This window comes from Gallus gallus, chromosome 30, assembly GCF_016699485.2.
Source record: "Gallus gallus isolate bGalGal1 chromosome 30, bGalGal1.mat.broiler.GRCg7b, whole genome shotgun sequence".
NCBI lineage: Eukaryota > Metazoa > Chordata > Aves > Galliformes > Phasianidae > Gallus > Gallus gallus.
The window spans coordinates 20,679-41,041 of record NC_052561.1 but is presented as its reverse complement, the minus strand read 5'-3'; the positions used below and the strand labels follow the sequence as shown (position 1 = coordinate 41,041).

The 20,363-nt window shown below is 58.5% G+C and overlaps 1 protein-coding gene across 5 annotated transcripts; it reads left to right on the top strand.

The window, feature by feature from the left end:
- The first annotated feature begins 337 nt into the window (after window positions 1–337).
- TYK2 (tyrosine kinase 2) lies at window positions 338–19,700 on the top strand. Of its 5 annotated transcripts, none has more exons than XR_005842211.2 (24): window positions 338–506; window positions 1,029–1,182; window positions 2,209–2,332; window positions 3,779–3,923; window positions 4,862–5,025; window positions 5,673–6,057; window positions 6,738–6,914; window positions 8,010–8,167; window positions 8,239–8,362; window positions 8,936–9,128; window positions 9,220–9,329; window positions 9,883–10,068; window positions 10,150–10,237; window positions 10,623–10,750; window positions 11,775–11,910; window positions 12,354–12,505; window positions 12,601–12,751; window positions 12,949–13,046; window positions 14,139–14,331; window positions 14,541–14,659; window positions 15,322–15,494; window positions 16,916–17,056; window positions 17,152–17,262; window positions 19,103–19,214. XR_005842211.2 is itself a non-coding variant. In XM_025145739.3 (24 exons), the coding sequence occupies exons 1-24, from the start codon at window positions 390–392 to the stop codon at window positions 19,235–19,237; spliced, it is 3,639 nt and encodes a 1,212-aa protein (XP_025001507.2). In that variant the 5' UTR covers window positions 338–389; the 3' UTR covers window positions 19,238–19,700. The 5 variants fall into 5 exon arrangements, 2 of the variants coding, with proteins under 2 accessions (XP_025001507.2, XP_025001512.2); XR_005842212.2 differs by having other exon boundaries at window positions 15,273–15,494; window positions 16,939–17,056; XM_025145739.3 differs by having other exon boundaries at window positions 16,939–17,056; window positions 19,103–19,700.
- Window positions 19,701–20,363: the final 663 nt, after the last annotated feature.

Genomic DNA, 20,363 nt, shown 5'->3' with positions numbered 1-20,363 from the left:
TGCCCCCCCCCCCCCCCCCAGTTCTGCCCCACACATCCATCAATGCCCCCCCCCCACCCCCCAACTTCAACCACTTACACCCCAACATTCAGCTCGGCCCCTCGATGTGCTCCATATAGCCCCCAGCCCCCCAAGTGTGGGGATCCCCACCCCATATTGAGCTGTGCCCCCATAGAGGGGGGTCCCTCCACCCCCCCACCCCCCAAGGCTGTCCCCCATTCATTCGGTGCTGTCCCATGGCCACGCCCCCGTTAAGCCACGCCCACCTCCTAAGCCACGCCCCCTCTCAGGGGCAAACAAATCACGAAGCCCCGCCCCTGCGCGAGCTCCGCCCCCTCCCCAGGCCCCGCCCCCCTCGTGGGGGCGTGTCCGCCGGCAGCGTTCGGCCAATGGCAACGCGCGTCTCTCGCGCCCAATGGGCAGCGGCGGCGGAAGCGAGGTTGGAGCGGAAGCGGGGGCGGAACCGGAAGCGGAAGCAGGACGGAAGTGGAAAAAGTGCCGAGCCGGTGTGTGAGGGGTTGTGGGGTCGGGGTCAGGGACTGCGGGGAGGTGTGGGGCTGGGGGGAGGTGTGGGGCTGGGGGGAGATGTGGGGCTGGGGGTCTTTGGGGTGGAGGTCGGGGCTGTGGGCCCCCATCCTCTTCGACTGCAGCTCTTTTGGGATCCCCCCCACCCCACCGCCCCCCACGGGCCCTCCCACCCCTCTGAATCCATCTCTCTCCACACAGATCCCTCAGGACCCCTTTCCCCCTTTGGGATCCCCTCGCTCCCCTTTTGGGATCCCTTTCCTTGCCCCCACCCCCCTCCCCCTTTGGGACCCCCTCCCATTCTTTGGGACCCCCCACCGTCCCCCCCAATAGGTCCCTCAGGATCCCCCCCCCCCTTCTCCCCCCCAAAGGGGACCACCACCACATTATGCCCCACCCCAGAACCAGGTGGGTCCCTCCCCACTCCCACCCCCCCCCCCCCAACCAATGAGATCCCACCCCCTTCATTAAACCCACCTCTAATTACTCCCCCCCCCCCCCAGGCCATGTCGCTGTGCCGGAGTGCGGTGAGCCCCCCCGGCGCCACCATTTTCCTGCACGGGGGGGAGGATGGGGGCGGTGAGGAGCAATGGTGGAGCGATGGGAGCGGAGCACCGAGCGCTGAGGAGATCTGCATGGAGTTGGCACGGCGCCTCGGTGAGAGGGAGCCTCGTTAGCCTCTAATTAAGGGGGGGGGTGGCGAGGAGGTTCTCTGGTCCTGTGATCTGTAAGGACCTTTCTGACCCATCCCGTGGTCCTGTGATCTGTAAGGACCTTTCCAACCCATCCCGTGGTCCTGTGATCTGGAAGGACCTTTCCGACCCATCCCGTGGTCCTGTGATCTGTAAGGACCTTTCCAACCCATCCCGTGGTCCTGTGATCTGGAAGGCCTTTCCAATCCATCCCGTGGTCCTGTGATCTGTAAGGACCTTTCTGACCCATCCCGTGGTCCTGTGATCTGTAAGGACCTTTCTGACCCATCCCGTGGTCCTGTGATCTGTAAGGACCTTTCCAACCCATCCCGTGGTCCTGTGATCTGGAAGGACCTTTCCGACCCATCCCGTGGTCCTGTGATCTGTAAGGACCTTTCCAACCCATCCCGTGGTCCTGTGATCTGGAAGGCCTTTCCAATCCATCCCGTGGTCCTGTGATCTGTAAGGACCTTTCTGACCCATCCCGTGGTCCTGTGATCTGTAAGGACCTTTCCGACCCATCCCGTGGTCCTGTGATCTGTAAGGACCTTTCTGAGGCATCCCGTGGTCCTGTGATCTGGAAGGACCTTTCCAACCCATCCCGTGGTCCTGTGATCTGGAAGGCCTTTCCAATCCATCCCGTGGTCCTGTGATCTGTAAGGACCTTTGTGACCCATCCCATGGTCCTGTGATCTGGAAGGACCTTTGTGACCCATCCCATGGTCCTGTGATCTGTAAGGACCTTTCTGAGGCATCCCGTGGTCCTGTGATCTGTAAGGACCTTTCCAACTCATGCCACGGTCCTGTGTTCTTTAAGGACCCTCTCTACCCACCCCATGACTCTACATCTTCCAGGACCCTCCTATCCCACAGTTCAGTGACCTTCCAGGACCCTCCCAACCCACCCTGTAGTTCTCTGATCTTCCAGGACCTCCCTGCCCCCACCCCCGAGTTGTGTGACCTTCCAGGACCTGCCCGGCTGTCCCCACAGGCATCTCCCCACGCTGTGCGGCGCTGTTCGCACTGTACGATGCACCTTCCAGGACCTGGCTGCCGCCCAACCACCGCTTCGATGCCACGGAGGACTGCGACCGCCGCCTGCACTTCCGCATCCGGTGAGCCGGGTCCTGTCAGCTCACAGCTACCCTGGGGTGGGACTGGCCAGGTCCTTGAAGAGTACAGAAGGATGGAATGGTTGGGGTGAAAGGGTCCTGGAAGGTTGATGAGCCATAGAGTAGGTTGAGAAGGTGCTGGAAGGTCAGAGAGGTGCGGGACTGTTGGGTTGAGAAGGTCCTGGAAGGTTGATGAGCCATAGAGTGGGTTGAGAGGGTCCTGGAAGGTCACAGAGGTGCGGGACTGTTGGGTTGAGAGGGTCCTGGAAGGTTGATGAGCCATAGAGTGGGTTGAGAGGGTCCTGGAAGGTCACAGAGGTGCGGGACTGTTGGGTTGAGAGGGTCCTGGAAGGTTGATGAGCCATAGAGTGGGTTGAGAGGGTCCTGGAAGGTCACAGAGGTGCGGGACTGTTGGGTTGAGAGGGTCCTGGAAGGTTGTAGAGCCATCGGGTAGGTTGAGAAGGTGCTGGAAGGTCAGAGAGGTGCAGGACTGTTGGATTGAGAGGGTCCTGGAAGGTTGATGAGCCATAGAGTGGGTTGAGAAGGTGCTGGAAGGTCAGAGAGGTGCGGGACGGTTGGGTTGAGGGGGTCCTGGAAGGTTGTAGAGCCATAGAGTGGGTTGAGAGGGTCCTGGAAGGTCAGAGAGGTGCAGGACGGTTGGGTTGAGAGGGTCCTGGAAGGTTGTAGAGCCGTAGAGTAGGTTGAGAGAATCCTGGAAGGTCAGAGAGGTGCGGGACTGTTGGGTTGAGAAGGTCCTGGAAGGTTGATGAGCCATAGAGTGGGTTGAGAAGGTGCTGGAAGGTCACAGAGGTGCGGGACTGTTGGGTTGAGAGGGTCCTGGAAGGTTGTAGAGCCATAGAGTGGGTTGAGAAGGTGCTGGAAGGTCACAGAACTGTGGGACTGTTGGGTTGAGAGGGTCCTGGAAGGTTGATGAGCCATAGAGTGGGTTGAGAAGGTGCTGGAAGGTCAGAGAGGTGCGGGACGGTTGGGTTGAGAGGGTCCTGGAAGGTTGTAGAGCTATAGGGTGGGTTGAGAAGGTGCTGGAAGGTCAGAGAGGTGCGGGACTGTTGGGTTGAGAGGGTCCTGGAAGGTTGATGAGCCATAGAGTGGGTTGAGAGGGTCCTGGAAGGTCAGAGAGGTGCGGGACTGTTGGGTTGAGAGGGTCCTGGAAGGTTGATGAGCCATAGAGTGGATTGAGAGGGTCCTGGAAGGTCAGAGAGGTGCGGGACGGTTGGGTTGAGAGGGTCCTGGAAGGTTGTAGAGCCGTAGAGTGAATTGAGAGGGTCCTTACAGACCACAGAAGCACGGGATGGGTTGGAAAGGTCTTAACAGATCACAGAAGCGCGGGATGGGATGGGATGGGATGGAAAGGTCCTTGCAGATTAAAAAACCATCGGATAAGCTGGAAAGGTCCTTAGGAATTGCGGAACCACGGCTCTCCCACCTCAGGTTCTACTTCCGGAACTGGCACGGCATGAACGAGGCGGAGCCGACCGTCTTCCGGCACGCGCCGCGGCACAACGAGAGCGCCGGCGAGAAACCGCGCGGCACGGCCGTGCTCGACAGAGCGTCCTTCCTGTATTTGTTTGAGCAGGTCCTTGAAGGTCAAAGAAAGGAGGGCTGGTTGGGTTGGAATGGTCCTTCAAGGTCATAGAGGTGTGAAGTGGGTCGGGAAGGTCCTGGAAGGGTCGTAGAATCATGAAGCGATGGCAGTGGAAGAGGCCATAAGGATGATGGAAGCACGGGATGGGTGGGAGGGTCCTTGAAGGTAACAGAAGAACGGAACGATTCGGTTGAAAGGGTTCTTAAAGGTTATAGAAGCACGGAAGGGGTTAAAAAGGTCCTTAAAGGGAATGAAAACGTAGAGCGGGATGGATTGAAAGGGTGTTTAAGGATGATAAAAGCATGGAACAGCCTGGAAAGGTCTTTAATGATCACAGAGTCTGGATCTGTGGATGAGCTGGAAGGGTCCTGGAAGATAATAGAACCACAGAATGGGTTGGAAAGGTCCTGGAAGATTATAGAACGACAGAATGGGTTGGAAAGGTTCTGGGAGATAATAGAACCACAGAATGGGTTGGAAAGGTCCTGGAAGATTATAGGACCACAGAATGGGTTGGAAAGATCATGGAAAGTTATAGAACCACAGAATGGGTTGGAAAGGTCCTGGAAGAAAATAGAGCCATAGAATGGGTTGGAAAGGTCCTGGAAGGTTATAGAACCACAGAATGGGTTGGAAAGGTCCTGGAAGGTGATAGGACCACAGAATGGGTTGGAAAGGTCCTGGAAGGTTATAGGACTGTGGAATGGGTTGGAAAGGTCCTGGAAGGTTATAGGACTGTGGAATGGGTTGGAAAGGTCCTGGAAGGTTATAGGACTGTGGAATGGGTTGAAAAGGTCCTGGAAGGTTATAGGACTGTGGAATGGGTTGGGAAGGTCCTGGAAGGTCATAGGACCAGAGGAAGGTTGGATGTGAAGCTTCCCTTCAAGCTCTCTTCCCGTCACCGTGTGGCATTGTCCCCCTTTTTGCAGGGAAAATTTGACTTCGTTAACGATGCGGCGTCGTTAACAGACTTCCGGTCGGAGCAGGAAGTGCAGCGCTTCAAAAACGAGAGCCTGGGCATGGCTGTGCTGCACCTCTGCCACATCGCCCTCCGCAGCGGCCGCTGCCTGGAGGAGGTGGCGCGGAAACACAGGTGGGGACCCATGGGGGTGGGATGTGGGGGGGCGTGGAGGCAGATTTGGGGTGTAAAGGGGGAACGTTGGCGGTGTAGGGTGGGATTTGGGGTCGGGATTTGGGGGTTTGAGGTGGGAATGTTGAGGAGTTTGGGTGGGGATTTTGGGGTCAGGATTTGGAGATTTTGGGGTCGGGATTTGGGGATTTGGGGTTGGATTTTGGTTTGGGATTTGGAGATTTGGGGGTCAGGATTTGGGGTTGGATTTTGGTTCGGGATTTGGGAATTTGGGGGTTGGGATTTGGGGTTGGGGGTTGGGATTTGGGGATTTGGGGTTGGATTTTGGTTCAGGATTTGGAGATTTTGGGGTTGGGATTTGGGGATTTGGGGTTGGATTTTGGTTCTGGATTTGGAGATTTGGGGTTGGATTTTGATTCGGTATTTGGGAATTTGGGGTCAGGATTTGGGGATTTGGGGTTGGGACATTGGGGTTGGATTTTGATTCGGGATTTGGGAATTTGGGGGTTGGGATTTGGGGTTGGGATATTGGGGTTGGATTTTGGTTCGAGATTTGGGAATTTTGGGGTCAGGATTTGTGGATTTGGGGTCAGAACATTGGGACATCCCAACGTCACTCGGGTTTTTCCCCCCCCTCTTCATCCCCTCAGCTTCAAGGCGTGCATCCCGCGCTCCTTCCGGCTGCAGATCCAGCAGGACAGCGCCGTGACGCGGCTCCGGATGAAGAACGTCTTCCGGAAGTTCGTGCGGCGCTTCCAGCGGCACACGGTGGGCGCGGGGACGCTGACGGAGGAGGACGTCATGTTCAAATATTTGGCCACCCTGGAGCTGTTGGCGCCGCGGTTCGGCACCGAGCGCTTCGCCGCCCTCTCCTTGGACGTCTCCAATGAAGGGGAGAAGGCGCAGCCCTACATCAATGGGGGGCACGCGATGGCGGAGCACGGGGACGCGGCGGTCCCCGGGGACTGTTCGGTCAGCCATGAGGTTCTGGTCAACGGTACCGGTGGGATCCAGTGGCGGCCCGTGCCCAGCGAGGTGAGTTTGTGGGGGGTTGGGATGGGTTTGGCTTGGGAGGGTCCTCAAAGGTGGTAAAATGAGGTGGGGTTGGGTTGGGAGGGTCATCAAAGGTGGTAAAATGGGGTGAGGTTGGGTTGGGAGGGTCCTTAAAGGGCGTAGATGGGGTGGGTTTGAGTTGGGAGGGTCCTTAAAGGTGGTAAAATGGGGTGGGTTTGGGTTGGGAGGGTCCTCAAAGGTGGTAAAATGGAGTGGGGCTGGGTTGGGAGGGTCCTTAAAGGGCGTAGATGGGGTGGGTTTGAGTTGGGAGGGTCCTTAAAGGGCATAGATGGGGTGGCTTTGAGTTGGGAGGGTTCTCAAAGGTGGTAAAATGGGGTGGGGTTGGTTGGGAGGGTCCTTAAGGGGCATAGATGGGGTGGGATTGAGTTGGGAGGGTCTTTAAAGGGCGTAGATGGGGTGGGTTTGGGTTGGGAGGGTCCTCAAAGGTGGTAAAATGGGGGGGGGGTGAGTTGGGAGGGTCCTTGAAGGGCGTAGATGGGGTGGGTTTGGGTTGGGAGGGTCCTTGAAGGTCACAGACCCACGGGATGTGTGGGAAGGGTCCTTGAAGGTCATAGAACAACGTAACGGTTGGGTTGGAAAGGACCTCATGGCCCCCCCAACCCCAATCCCCGCTGTTCCCAACTCTCCATTTCGCTCTGCAGAGCGTTGAGGTCATTTCCCACCGCGGATATTTCGGGCGGAGGAGCAGACGGAAGGAACCGGAACCCCCCGCACCACCAGAGCCCCCATGGGTGCACTTCTGTGACTTCCAAGAGATCACCCACATCGTCATCGAGGAGCGCAGGGTCAGCGTCCACCGGCAGGACAACAAGTGCATGGTGAGCGCCGCGGTGGGAAGGGGGGGGATTGTTCCTTATTGGGTTTTTTGGGTAGAGGTTGGATGGATTTGGGGGTGCTTGGATGCGGAAGATGGAAAAGACCGATAGGGTTCGGGTTGAGCCAAGGGTTGACCAATGGTTAACCCGGCGTTGACCAAGCATTGATCCAACACTCAACGCAGTGGTTAACTAATTAAGACCAATGGTTGACCAAAGGTTGACCCAACACTCAATGCAGTGGTTGATTTGTTAAGACCAACGATTGATGTGATTGATTAAGACCAATGGTTGAGCCAACACTCAATGCAGTGGTTGATTTGTTAAGACCAACAGTTGATGTGATTGATTAAGACCAATCGTTGACCAATGATTGACCCAACACTCAATGCAGTGGTTGATTAGTTAAGACCAACGATTGATGTGATTGATTAAGACCAATGGTTGACCCAACACTCAGTGCAGTGGTTGATTAGTTAAGACCAACGATTGATGTGATTGATTAAGACCAATGGTTGACCAATGGTTGACCCAACACTCAATGCAGTGGTTGATTTGTTAAGACCAACGATTGATGTGATGAAGACCAATGGTTGACCAATGATTGACCCAACACTCAATGCAGTGGTTGATTTGTTAAGACCAACGATTGATGTGATTGATTAAGACCAATGGTTGACCCAACACTCAATGCAGTGGTTGATTAGTTAAGACCAACGATTGATGTGATTAAGACCAATGGTTGACCAATGGTTGACCCAACACTCAATGCAGTGGTTGATTTGTTAAGACCAACGATTGATGTGATTGATTAAGACCAATGGTTGACCAATGGTTGACCCAACACTCAATGCAGTGGTTGATTTGTTAAGACCAACGATTGATGTGATTGATTAAGACCAATGGTTGGCCAATGATTGCCCAGCGTTTGCCCAGCAGTTAACTCAACGGTTGACACAAAGGTTGGCCGTTGGTTGACCCAATGGTTGACCAAAAAGCCCGCAGAGACCCAGAGGTCCCCTCTGACCCCATAACTTCTGGGAATTTGGGGCTCCGCTTCCCCACACCTCATTGCCTCCCCTCCCCGACCCCCCCCAGGAGGTTCTCCTCCCGTCCCACGCGAGCGCCCTCTCCTTCGTCTCACTGCTGGACGGATACTTCCGACTGACGGCCGACTCCAACCACTACCTGTGCCATGATGTGGCCCCGCCGCGCCTCGTCATGAGCATCCTCAACGGCATCCACGGCCCCATGCAGTGCGTCCCCCGCCCCGCTGCGAAGCCCCCACATCCTCAGGGGGTTCCCCACAGCGTTTCCCCTTCCCCAGGGAGGAATTTGTCTTCGCCAAACTGCGTCGGGAGGAGCACGAGGAGGGGCTCTACGTCCTCCGCTGGAGCGTCCTCGACTTCGATAGGGTGATTCTGGCTGTGGCAAAGAGGGACCACCAGGAGGTACTGCAGCCGTCCCACATTGGGGGGAGTTGGGATTTGGAAATCTGCTGGTTTTGGGGTTCTGTCTGAGCTCAGGAGCTGCAGCAGAGCTCAGTGTGGGAGGTGGAAGGGAGCGGTGTCGATATGGGGCGTTCTTCTCCGCTTCCTGGGCTGTGTTGTTAATTTGTGTTACTTGACGAGAGGAGTGGGGAAGGGGAAGGGCTCCGGGTGCCCTATTTGGGGATTGAGGTTGGGGAACCAATGGGATCCACCAGGCCTGCGAGGAACCCCGTGGGATCCACCAGTTCCATTAGGAATACAATAGAATCTACCAGTTCCCATTCGGAACTTGCTGGGATCCACCAGGTCCTTTTCAGAACCCTGTGGGATCCACCAGTTCCATTAGGAATACAATAGAATCTACCAGTTCCCATTCAGAACTTGCTGGGATCCACCAGGTCCTTTTCGGAACCCAATGGGATCCACAAGTTCCCATTAGGAACCCAGTGGGCTCCACCAGAACCCGATGGGCTCCTCCGGGCGTTGGCTGACAGATGAGTGCCGCCATCCCAACACCACCCGTTGTCCCCCCAGGACCCCGGGGTGCCGGGAGCCCTCCAGTTCCGCCAGTTCCGCATCCAGAAGAAGGGCAGCTCCTTCGTGTTGGAGGGCTGGGAGCGCGAATTCCCCACCGTGCGGGCGCTGCTGGACGCCCTCCAGGGCTGCACGCTGCGCTCCGGCAACGACAGCTTCACGGTGAAGCGGTGCTGCCCACCCAAACCGGGAGGTACGGCCAAATTCCCCTTTCCTTCCACCTCGGAGAGGGGTGGCAGCGGTGTCGGTGCAGCTCAGCGGACGTCGGCTCCTTCTCCTGGCAGAGATCTCGGATCTGCTGATCACCACGCAGAAGGTGAAGGACAACGCGAAGCGGATCCTCAACCTGACCCAGCTCAGCTTCCACCAGATCCGCAAGGATGAGATCACTCAGGTTAGGGGGCTCAGCCCCGAATCTGCGTGGAGTGGGGGGGCGAGGAGGGAGACCCGGAGCAATCCCAGAGCCATAGGGGTCAGAGGGGACTTCTGGACATCCCCCAGTCCAACCTGCACCAAAAGTGGCCAACTGTTGGCCAACTGTTGGTCAACCGTTGGTCACCGGGACACCAGTGGCCATCTTGGCCAATGAGGGCATGCTGTCAGCTTGTGGTCAACCGTTGGCCAACCGTTGGCCACCGGGATGCCGGTGGCCATCTTGGCTAACAAGGGCACACCGTCGGCTCATGGTCAGCTGTTGCTTAGCGGTTGGTCACTGGGACGTCAGCGGCCATCATGGCCGACGTGGTCAGCTGTTGGCCAACTGTCGGCCAGCGGGATGCTAGCAGCCATCTTGGCCAATGAGAGCATGCCATTGGCTCGTAGTCAACTAAGCCACCCGGATGCCAATGGCCATCGTGGCCAATGAGGGCGCACCATCGGCTTGTGGTCAACCGTTGGCCAACCGTTGGTCACCGAGCCGCCCGTTGGCTTTCTCCTCCCACGCTCAGCGAGCCCACCTGGGCCAGGGCACCCGCACCAACATCTACGACGGCGTTCTGAACGTCCGCGGCGCCGCCGGGCCCGACGCCGACGAGGCCGAATACTTCTCCACTGAACAGAACAACAACAGCGACGGCCGCGAGATGCGCGTGGTGCTCAAAGTGTTGGACCCCACCCACCGCGACATCGCCCTGGTGAGACCCCCACCCACCACCCCACCACCTACCGGCGCCGTGCCGGGGTGGCCTCAGGTCTTTGGCACGCTCTCCCTGCAGGCGTTCTTTGAGACGGCCAGCTTGATGAGCCAAGTGTCACACGTCCACCTGGCCTTCGTGCACGGCGTCTGCGTGCGGGGATCCGAGAGTGAGTGATTCAACTCTTTTTGTCCCAAAAAGTGAACGGGGCGCCCACCCGCGGCGGTGGGGTGGGGCTGAGGGGGCTTAAGAATATTTCTGACTGTGCTGTGTTTTGGTGGTTTTGTGGTTTTTAAGGATCTTTCCTACACAACCGATCTGTGGTTTTATGGTTCTGTGATCTTGAAGGACTTTTCCTACCCGAACCCAACTCATTTTATGACCTTGAAGGACCCTTCCAACTCACTCTGTGGTTCTGTGACTTTTAAGGACCCTTCCAACCCCAAACCAACCCATTCAATGACCTTTAAGGAATCTTCCAACTCAAACCCAACCAAATCTATCCTTCTGTGACCTTCGAGGACCTTTCCAAGCCTCCCTGTTTCCATCTGCAGATATCATGGTGGAGGAGTTTGTGGAGCACGGCCCTCTGGACGTCCTCCTGCGGAAGGAGAAGGGCAGAGTCCCTGTGGGGTGGAAGATCACTGTGGCCAAGCAGCTGGCCAGCGCCCTGAGCTACCTGGTGAGCGCCGGGAGGGCACGGGGGGTCCCCATGGTTGCCTCGGGGTGCAGAGAAACCCATTTTTGGGGGGTTTGACCAATGGTTGGCCAACTGTTGACTGATGGTTGACCAGGGGTTAACTAAATGGTTGACCAGTGGTTGGCCAACTGTTGACTGATGGTTGACCAGGGGTTAACTGGTGGTTGACCAATGGTTGGCCAACTGTTGACTGATGGTTGACCAGGGGTTAATTAATGATTGACCAACGGTTGGCCAACTGTTGGCTGATGGTTGACCAGGCGTTAACTAATGGTTGACCAGTGGTTGGCCAACTGTTGACTGATGGTTGACCAGCGGTTAACTAATGGTTGACCAATGGTTGGCCAACTGTTGACTGATGGTTGACCAGGGGTTAACTAAATGGTTGACCAATGGTTCGCCAGCTGTTGACTGATGGGTGACCAGGGATTAACTAATGGTTGACCTATGGTTGGCCAACTGTTGACTGATGGTTGACCAGGGGTTAACTAATGGCTGACCAATGGTTGGCCAACTGTTGACTGATGGTTGACCAGGGGTTAACTAATGGTTGACCAGTGGTTGGCCAGCTGTTGACTGATGGTTGACCAGGGGTTAACTAAATGGTTGACCAATGGTTCACCAGCTGTTGACTGATGGGTGACCAGGGGTTAACTAATGGTTGACCAATGGTTGGCCAACTGTTGACTGATGGTTGACCAGGGGTTAACTAATGGTTGACCAGTGGTTGGCCAGCTGTTGACTGATGGTTGACCAGGCGTTAACTAAATGGTTGACCAATGGTTGGCCAACTGTTGACTGATGGTTGACCAGTGGTTGGCTAACTGTTGACTAATGGTTAACCATTATTTCACCACTGGTTGACTAATGGTTTACCAATTATTGACCAACGGTTGGCCAACAGTTGCCCGTGAGCCAGCACTGTGCCCCGGTGGCCAAAACCAACCGGGCCAGGGGGGTGGGCAGCTGACCAAACCCCACGTGGTGCCTCTCCCTGCTCCCCCAGGAGGACAAGAGCCTGGTGCACGGCAACGTGTGTGCCAAGAACGTCCTGCTGGCGCGGACGGGGTTGTGCGACGGCACGCTGCCCTTCATCAAACTCAGTGACCCCGGGGTCAGCTTCACTGCGCTGTCCCGGGAAGGTGCGGTGTTCCTGTTGTCCTCCCTGTGTCATGGGGGTTGGGAAGGCTTTAGGGTTGGGGTTGTGGTTGTGGTTATGGTTATGGTTACGGTTAGGGTTAGGATCGCATTTGTGTTGGGGTTAGGATTCCATTTCACTTGAGGATGTGGTTGGGATTGGGTTGGGATAGGGTTAGGGTAGAGTTAGCGATGGGATCGGGTTAGGGTTGGGATTGGGTTAGGGTTGGGATCGGGTTAGGGTTGGGATCAAGTCCCATTGGAACCTTCTCCTACTGGGAGCCCCCCCTGCTACTGGGAACCCCCTCCTACTGGGAGCCCTCACTGGGACCCCCTCATACTGGGAGCCCCTTAGCTACAGGTATGCTCTCCTGCTGGGACCCCTTCCCACCGGGACCCCCTCTCCGCACCCACCACACTGTGGCCCCTTCCCCCCCCGCCCCCCCAGAACGCGTGGATCGGATCCCATGGATCGCCCCGGAGTGCATTCAGGACGTGGGGAATCTCCACCCGGCGGCCGACAAATGGAGCTTCGGCACCACACTGCTGGAGATCTGCTTCGACGCCGACGTCCCCCTCAAGGAGCGCACCCCGGCCGAGGTCCCCCATCTCCATTCTCCCTACCCACATTCCCATGCTGAGAAGACCCTAAAACTCATCTCTTTTTTTTTTTTTCCTCAATATTTTTTTCCTAGAAAGAGCGTTTCTATGAGAAAAAGCACCGCCTGCCTGAGCCGTCCTGCCAGGACCTGGCTGCCCTCATCCAACAGTGCCTGAGCTACACGCCTGCCGAGCGGCCGTCCTTCCGTACCATCCTGCGGGACCTGACCCAGCTGCAGCCCCACAGTGAGGCCCTGCCCCACACCCCCTCTGCCCCATAGAAGCTTCTCCCATGGGGTGGTGGTGGTCCAGCACCATTCCCGTTGCTCCTTAATTCCGGGACCCGGGGTGTGAAACTGGAGCAAAAATGGTGTCTGTATGGCGTTGGTGGGGGGCACAGAGTGCTCAAATCCCACCTCCCCCATAACCTCTGTCCCTTCCAGGCCTCGTGGACGTCTCCTCCGTCAACCCTGACCTCCCCGTGTCCGACCCCACCGTCTTCCAGAAGCGTTACCTGAAAAAGATCCGCGAGTTGGGGGAGGTGGGTCCGTCATGGTGGTCCTCGGTGTGGGTCTGGGCAAAAGGGTCGGCTGAGGGGGACCCTATGGGGTGGGGTGGGACCTCATGGGGTGGAGAGGGAAGGACCTAATGGGGTTCTACAAGGCCGAGTGTAGGGTGTTGCTCCTTGCAGCCCCACACATCAATGTGGGTTGGGGCTGAGCTGCTCTGGAGAAGGACCAGAGGAGGTCCTGGTGGCCAACAGTTGACCGTGGGTTGGTTGACCATCGGTTGACCCACACTTGACCAGTGGTTGGCCAAGGGTTGGCCATCAGTTGACCATCAGTTGATCATCAGTGGACTATCAGTTGACTGTCAGCTGCCCATCAGTTGATCATCAGTTGATTATCAGTTGACCATCAGTTGACCGTCAGCGGACCGTCAGTTGACTGTCAGCTGCCCATCAGTTGACCATCAGTTGACCATCAGTTGATTATCAGTTGACCGTCAGTTCATTATCAGTGGACCATCAGTTGACCATCAGTTGGGTGTCAGTTGACCATCAGTTGATTATCAGTTGACCATCAGTTGACCATCAGTTGAACATCAGTTCATCATCGGTTGACCATCAGTGGACCATCAGTTGAACATCAGTTCATCATCGGTTGACCATCAGTGGACCATCAGTTGACCGTCATTTGACCATCAGTGGTCCATCGGTTGATCATCAGTTGATTATCAGTTGACCATCAGTTGACCATCAGTGGACCATCAGTTGACCATCAGTTGACCATCAGTGGACCATCAGTTCATCATCAGTTGACCGTCAGTTGACCGTCAGTTGACCATCAGCTCATCATCGGTTGACCATCAGTTGACCATCAGTTGACCATCAGTTGACCGTCAGTTGACCATCAGTTGACCATCAGTTGACCATCGGTTGACCGTCAGTTGACCGTCAGTTGACTGTCAGTTGACCATCAGTTGACCCATTGTTGACTGTCAGTTGACCATCAGTTGATAATCATTTGCCCATCAGTTGCCCATTGATTGCCCACTGATTGCCCACTGATTCCCCCAATCCCAAGCACGCTGCTGACCCGTCGCGTGTCCCCAACACCTCGTGTCCCCTCAGGGTCACTTTGGCAAGGTGGGCCTCTACTGCTACGACCCCACCAACGACGGGACGGGCGAGATGGTGGCTGTGAAGTCCCTGAAGGCCGGCTGCAGCCCGCAGCTGTTGGCCAGCTGGAAGAAGGAGATCGCCATCCTGAAGACGCTCTACCATGAGAACATCGTTAAGTACAAAGGCTGCTGCAGTGAGCAGGGTATGGTGGGGCCGCCGTGGGGCCGCCCCCAACAACAGCTTGGGGGGTGCTGAGAAGGGAATTTGGGGGGCTTTTCTATGCTTGGGGTTTGGGATGTGTCTCCCGATTGGGGTTGGGGTTGGGTTCGGGTCACCTCTCGTGGTCGAGGTCACATGTGGGGGCATTGGACCCCAATTTTGGGGTCCCTCCACCCCCCGTTTTCCCCCCAGGGGAGCAGATGGTGCAGCTGATCATGGAGTACGTCCCACTGGGCAGCCTACGGGATTTCCTCCCCCGGCACCACGTGGGGCTGCCGCGCATCCTCCTCTTCGCCCAGCAGATCTGTGAGGTGGGGGTCAGCCTTTCCCACCCCAAAAAACGGTCCTATTGCCCCCCGCCCCCATTAAAACGGCCCCATCCCCATTTTTCCACCCCAAAAACGGCCCCATTCCCATCTTTTCACCCCAAAAATGGCCCCATTCCCATCTTTCCGCCCCAAAAACGACTCCATTCCCATCTTTCCACCCCAAAAATGGCCCCATTCCCATCTTTCCACCCCAAAAACGACCCCATTCCCATCTTTCCACCCCAAAAATGGCCCCATTCCCATCTTTCCACCCCAAAAACGGCCCCATTCCCATCTTCTCATCGCCAAAATGGTCCCAGCCCCAATTTCCCAGCCCCATTTTCCCACCCCAGAAATGGTCCCGACCCCATTTACCCTTCGCGGAAAATGGACCCAGCCCCATTTTTCTTCCCTATAAGTGCCTCTGCGCCCCATTTGTGTCCCTGTAAGTGCCTCTGTGCCCTATTTATGATCCTATAAGCACCTCTGTGCCCCTCTCCTGTCCCTATAGCCCCCTCTGCGCCCCCTTTGTGTCCCTATGAACCCCTTTTTGCCCCATTTATGCCCCTAAGAACCCCTCGGTGCCCCCTCCCGTCCCCCCACTTCCCCCCCCCAGGCCCCCATTTCCCCCCCCCCCCTTCCAAACGCCCCCCGCCCCCATGCAGGGCATGGCCTACCTGCACTCCCTGCACTACATCCACCGGGACCTGGCGGCTCGCAATGTGCTGCTGGAGAGCGACCGCCGCGTGAAGATCGGCGACTTCGGCCTGGCCAAAGCTCTGCCCCACGGCTGCGATTACTACCGCGTGCGCGACGACGGCGACAGCCCCGTCTTCTGGTGGGCCGCCACCCCACGTCCCCATCGGGTCCCCATTGGGTCCCCCGTTGGGTTCCCATTGGGTCCCCATTGGGCCTGCTGTTGGGTCCTCCATGGGGTCTTCCATTGGGTCCCCCATTGGGTCCCCGTTGGGTCCCCCACTGGGTCTCCCGTTGGGTCCCCCATTGGGTCCTCCATTGGGTCCCCCATTGGGTCCCCATTGGGTCCCCATTGGGTCTCCATCAGGTCTCCATTGGGTCCCCATCGGGTCCCCATTGGGCCCCCTGTTGGGTCCCCATTGGGTCCCCCGTTGGGTCCCCATCGGGTCCCCATTGGGTCCCCTGTTGGGTCCCCATTGGGTCCTCCATTGGGTCTCCCATTGGGTCCCCATTGGGTCCCCATTGGGTCCCCTGTTGGGTCCCCCATTGGGTCTCCATCAGGTCCCCCATTGGGTCCCCCATTGGGTCCTCCATTGGGTCTCCCATTGGGTCCCCATTGGGTTCCCATTGGGTCCCCATCGGGTCCCCATTGGGCCCCCCGTTGGGTCCCCATCGGGTCCCCATTGGGTCCCCATTGGGTCCTCCATTGGGTCTCCCGTTGGGTCCCCATTGGGTCCCCCATCAGGTCCCCCATGGGGTTCCTCATCGGGTCCCCATCAGGTCCTCCATTGGGTCTCCCGTTGGGTCCCCCATTGGGCCCCCCGTTGGGTCCCCATTGGGTCTCCATCAGGTCCCCCATTGGGTCTCCCATTGGGTCCCCATTGGGTCCCCATTGGGTCCCCTATTGAGTCCCCATCAGGTCCCCCATTGGGTCCACATTGGGTCCCCATTGGGTCATCCATTGGGTCTCCCATTGGGTCCCCATTGGGTCCCCATTGGGTCTCCCATCAGGTCCCCCATTGCGTCCCCATTGGGTCCCCTATTGAGTCCCCATCAGGTCCCCCATTGGATCCCCATTGGTTCCCCATAGGGTCCTCATTATGTCCCTGTTGGGTTCCCATTGGGTCATCATTGGGTCTCCATTGGGTCTCTGCCCCCCCCACGTCCCCATTGGGTTCCCATTGTGTCCCTGTTGGGTTCCCATTGGGTCCCCATTGGGTCTCTGCCCCCCACGTCCCCATTGGGTCCCCATTATGTCCCTGTTGGGTTCCCATTGGGTCATCATTGGGTCCCCATTGGGTCTCTGCCCCCCACGTCCCCATTGGTTCCCCATTGGACCCCCACTGTGTCCCTATAGAGCCCTCATAAGGTTTCCATTGCGTCCATCGCCCCATGGATATCACCCCACGGATATCACCCCGATACGGATATCACCCCATAGCGTCCCCACAATACCCCCGTGGTGCCCCCCTCCCCATTGCCCCTACATCCCCGTAATTGTGCCCCATAATTGTGCCCCATAAGCGCGCCCCATAACCGTGCCCCATAATTGTGCCCCATAAGTGTGCCCCATAAGTGCCCCCCAGGTTCGCCATGGAGTGCCTCAAGGAGTGTAAGTTCTCCTTCGCGTCGGATGTGTGGTCCTTCGGAGTGACGCTGTACGAACTGCTGACCCACTGCCACCCCGCGCTCAGCCCCCCGGCGGTGGGTCCGGGATTGGGGGGGGGACCCCCAAATATGGGGGGGAGGCGGCTCTGACCTCTGTGTCGTCCATCCCCCCCCCCCCCCCCAAAAAGCAGAAGTTCCTGGAGATGATTGGGGCCACGCAGGGGCAGATGACGGTGCTGCGGCTGATGGAGGTCCTGGAGAGCGGCCGGCGGCTGCCGTGTCCCAATGGCTGTCCCTGCGAGGTGAGGGGACCCCCCGCCCCATAAGTGGGACCCCCCGCCCCAGAAGTGGGACCTCCCGCCCCATAAGGGGGACCCCCCGCCCCATAAGTGGGACTTCCCGCCCCAGAAGTGTCACCCCCTGCCCCAAAAGTGTCACCCCCCGCCCCATAAGTCGGACCCCCCGCCCCATAAGGGGGACCCCCTGCCCCATAAGTGGGACCTCCTGCCCCATAAGTGGGACCTCCCGCCCCAGAAGTGGGACCTCCTGCCCCATAAGTGGGACCCCCCGCCCCAGAAGTGGGACCTACTGCCCCATAAGGGGGAACCCCTGCCCCATAAGTGGGACCTCCCGCCCCAGAAGTGTCACCCCCTGCCCCAAAAGTGTCACCCCGTGCCCCATAAGTCGGACCCCCCGCCCCATAAGTCGGACCCCCCGCCCCATAAGGGGGACCCCCTGCCCCAGAAGTGGGACCTCCTGCCCCATAAGTGGGACCTCCCGCCCCAGAAGTGGGAACCCCCGCCCCAGAAGTGGGACCTCCCGCCCCATAAGGGGGACCCCCCGCCCCATAAGGGGGACCCCCTGCCCCAGAAGTGGGACCTCCTGCCCCATAAGTGGGACCTACTGCCCCGTAAGTGTCACCTCCTGCCCCAGAAGTGGGACCTCCCGCCCCATAAGTGGGACCCCCCGCCCCATAAGTGGGACCCCCCGCCCCAGAAGTGGGACCTCCTGCCCCATAAGTGGGACCCCCTGCCCCAGAAGTGGGACCTCCCGCCCCATAAGGGGGACCCCCCGCCCCATAAGGGGGACCCCCTGCCCCAGAAGTGGGACCTCCTGCCCCATAAGTGGGACCTACTGCCCCATAAGTGTCACCTCCTGCCCCAGAAGTGGGACCCTCTGGCCCATAAATGGGACCTCCTGCCCCATAAGTGGGACCCCCTGCCCCAGAAGTGGGACCTCCCGACCCATAAGGGGGACCCGCTGCCCCAGAAGTGGGACCTCCTGCCCCATAAGTGGGAACCCCCGCCCCATAAGTGGGACCTCCCGCCCCAGAAGTGGGACCCCCTGCCCCAGAAGTGGGACCCCCCGCCCCAGAAGTGGGACCTACTGCCCCATAAGGGGGAACCCCTGCCCCAGAAGTGGGACCCCCTGCCCTGTAAGTGGCACTCTCCGCCCCAGAAGTGGGATCCCCTGCCCCATAAGTGGGACCCCCCTGCCCCATAAGTGTCACCCCCTGCCCCATAAGTGTCCGCATGGCTGTCTCTGTGGGTGATTTCTACTCACTTTTTTCCCCCTCTTTTCCCCCTTTTTCCCACCTATTTCCACCGTTTCCCCCCCAATTTCCCTCCGTTCTGCCCCATTTCCCCCCATTCTGCCCCATTCCCCCCTATTCTGCCCCACTTCTGCCCCATTTCCCCCCATTCTGCCCCATTCCCCCCCATTCTGCCCCCCTTCAACCCCATTTCTCCCCATTTCCCCCCATTCTGCCCCATTCCCCCCCATCCTGCCCCACTTCTGCCCCATTCCCCCCCATTCTGCCCCACTTCTGCCCCATTTCCCCCCATTTCCCCCCATTCCCCCCCATTCTGCCCCCTTCCCCCCCATTCTGCCCCACTTCTGCCCCATTCCCCCCCATCACTTCTGCCCCATTCCCCCCCATTCTGCCCCACTTCTGCCCCATTCCCCCCCATTCTGCCCCATTCCCCCCCACACCCCCCCATCCTGCCCCACTTCTGCCCCATTCCCCCCCATCCTGCCCCACTTCTGCCCCATTCCCCCCCATTCTGCCCCATTCCCCCCCATTCCGCCCCACTTCTGCCCCCTTCCCCCCCATTCTGCCCCACTTCTGCCCCCCCCTTCCAGCTCTACCGCCTCCTGCAGACGTGTTGGGACGCAGCGCCCGCCTTCCGCCCCACATTTCCCCACCTCATCCCATTGCTGCGCTCCTTCCGCCTCCGCTACGGCGCCGCTCCGCCCTCCGTCTTCAGCGTCCTCTGAGGACCCCCCCGACCCCCCCCCACCAACACAGAACCCCATTGACACCCCACAGTCGTCACCCCCTCCATATCCCCCCCTTATTTTTTTGGGGGTGGGGGTCATATCCCAATGCCCCCCACTCTATGTGTGCCCCCCCCACCCACCCCCCCAAACCAAAATGGGGCCAAACACTGTGAATTTGGGGGCGTCCCCCCCCCCTTCATTGCCAAATATCGGGGTGTCCCCCCCCCCCACAATGTGACATAGGGGTTGAGGGACCCCCCCCCCCAAATGCCTTTTGTTTTTTTTTGGGGGGGGGGCAGCAAATTAAGCAGACCCTCATTGCCCCCCCCCCAAATTGTACATAAGGGGTGTGGGAGTGCTGCGCCCCCCCCATATTTATTGCCTCTGTTTGACCCCCCCCCCCCCCTCCCCCAGACCTCATTTTGGGGGGGGGGGGACCCCAATAAAAGCTGTAACGGCCCCGGATGTGTGCTGTCCTATGGAGGGGGGTCCGGGGGTGGTATTATAGGGAGGGGGGGGGCAGTGGGGTCCTTATAGGGCACAGTAGGTCTGGGGGTTCCTTTAGGGTGGATGGGGGGGGGGGTCATGGTTTTCTATGGGGGGGGTCTTGGAGGTCCAGAGGGGGCGGGATGGGGGACTTATGGGGGGGTACTATAGGGTGGGGGGGTTCTTATAGGGCACGGAAGGTCTGGGGGTTCCTATGGGGTGTATGTGGGGGGGGGGCTCATGCTTTTCTATGGGGAGGTCTTGGGGGTCCTATAGGGTGGGGGGGGGCAGGGGTCCCTATAGGGCAGGAAGGCTCCTTGGTGGGTGGGGTGGTCTTACGGGATTTGGGGTCTCTATCGGGTCTGGGGGGCTGTTTAGACCCCGATAGGGCCGAGTGCGTCGCGGTCCCTTTAAATCTCGGCGCCGGGACCGCTGAGGGGCGTGGCCTTTACTAACCAACCAATGAGCAACCGCAGGGGGCGGTGCCCTTCCCGCTCCACCCAATTCGAAGGCGCAATGCTCCCGAGCGGCTTCTTTCAGCCAATCCGCGCCGCCGTTGCTCCCGGCTATTTTTTTTTTCCGCACTGCCCAATCGGAGCCCTCCGTACTCCCGACGGCGGGCCAATGGGGGAACGGT

What these genes read in the sequence shown, in the direction of transcription:
- TYK2 (XM_025145739.3), top strand. Translation starts at nt 390, where the DNA reads ATGGCAACGCGCGTCTCTCGCGCCCAATGGGCAGCGGCGGCGGAAGCG. An exon ending in GCAAGGATGAGATCACTCAG is followed by an intron (nt 9,330 to 9,882) that starts GTTAGGGGGCTC and finishes TCCCACGCTCAG; the next exon opens with CGAGCCCACCTGGGCCAGGG. An exon ending in CACTGCGCTGTCCCGGGAAG is followed by an intron (nt 11,911 to 12,353) that starts GTGCGGTGTTCC and finishes CCGCCCCCCCAG; the next exon opens with AACGCGTGGATCGGATCCCA.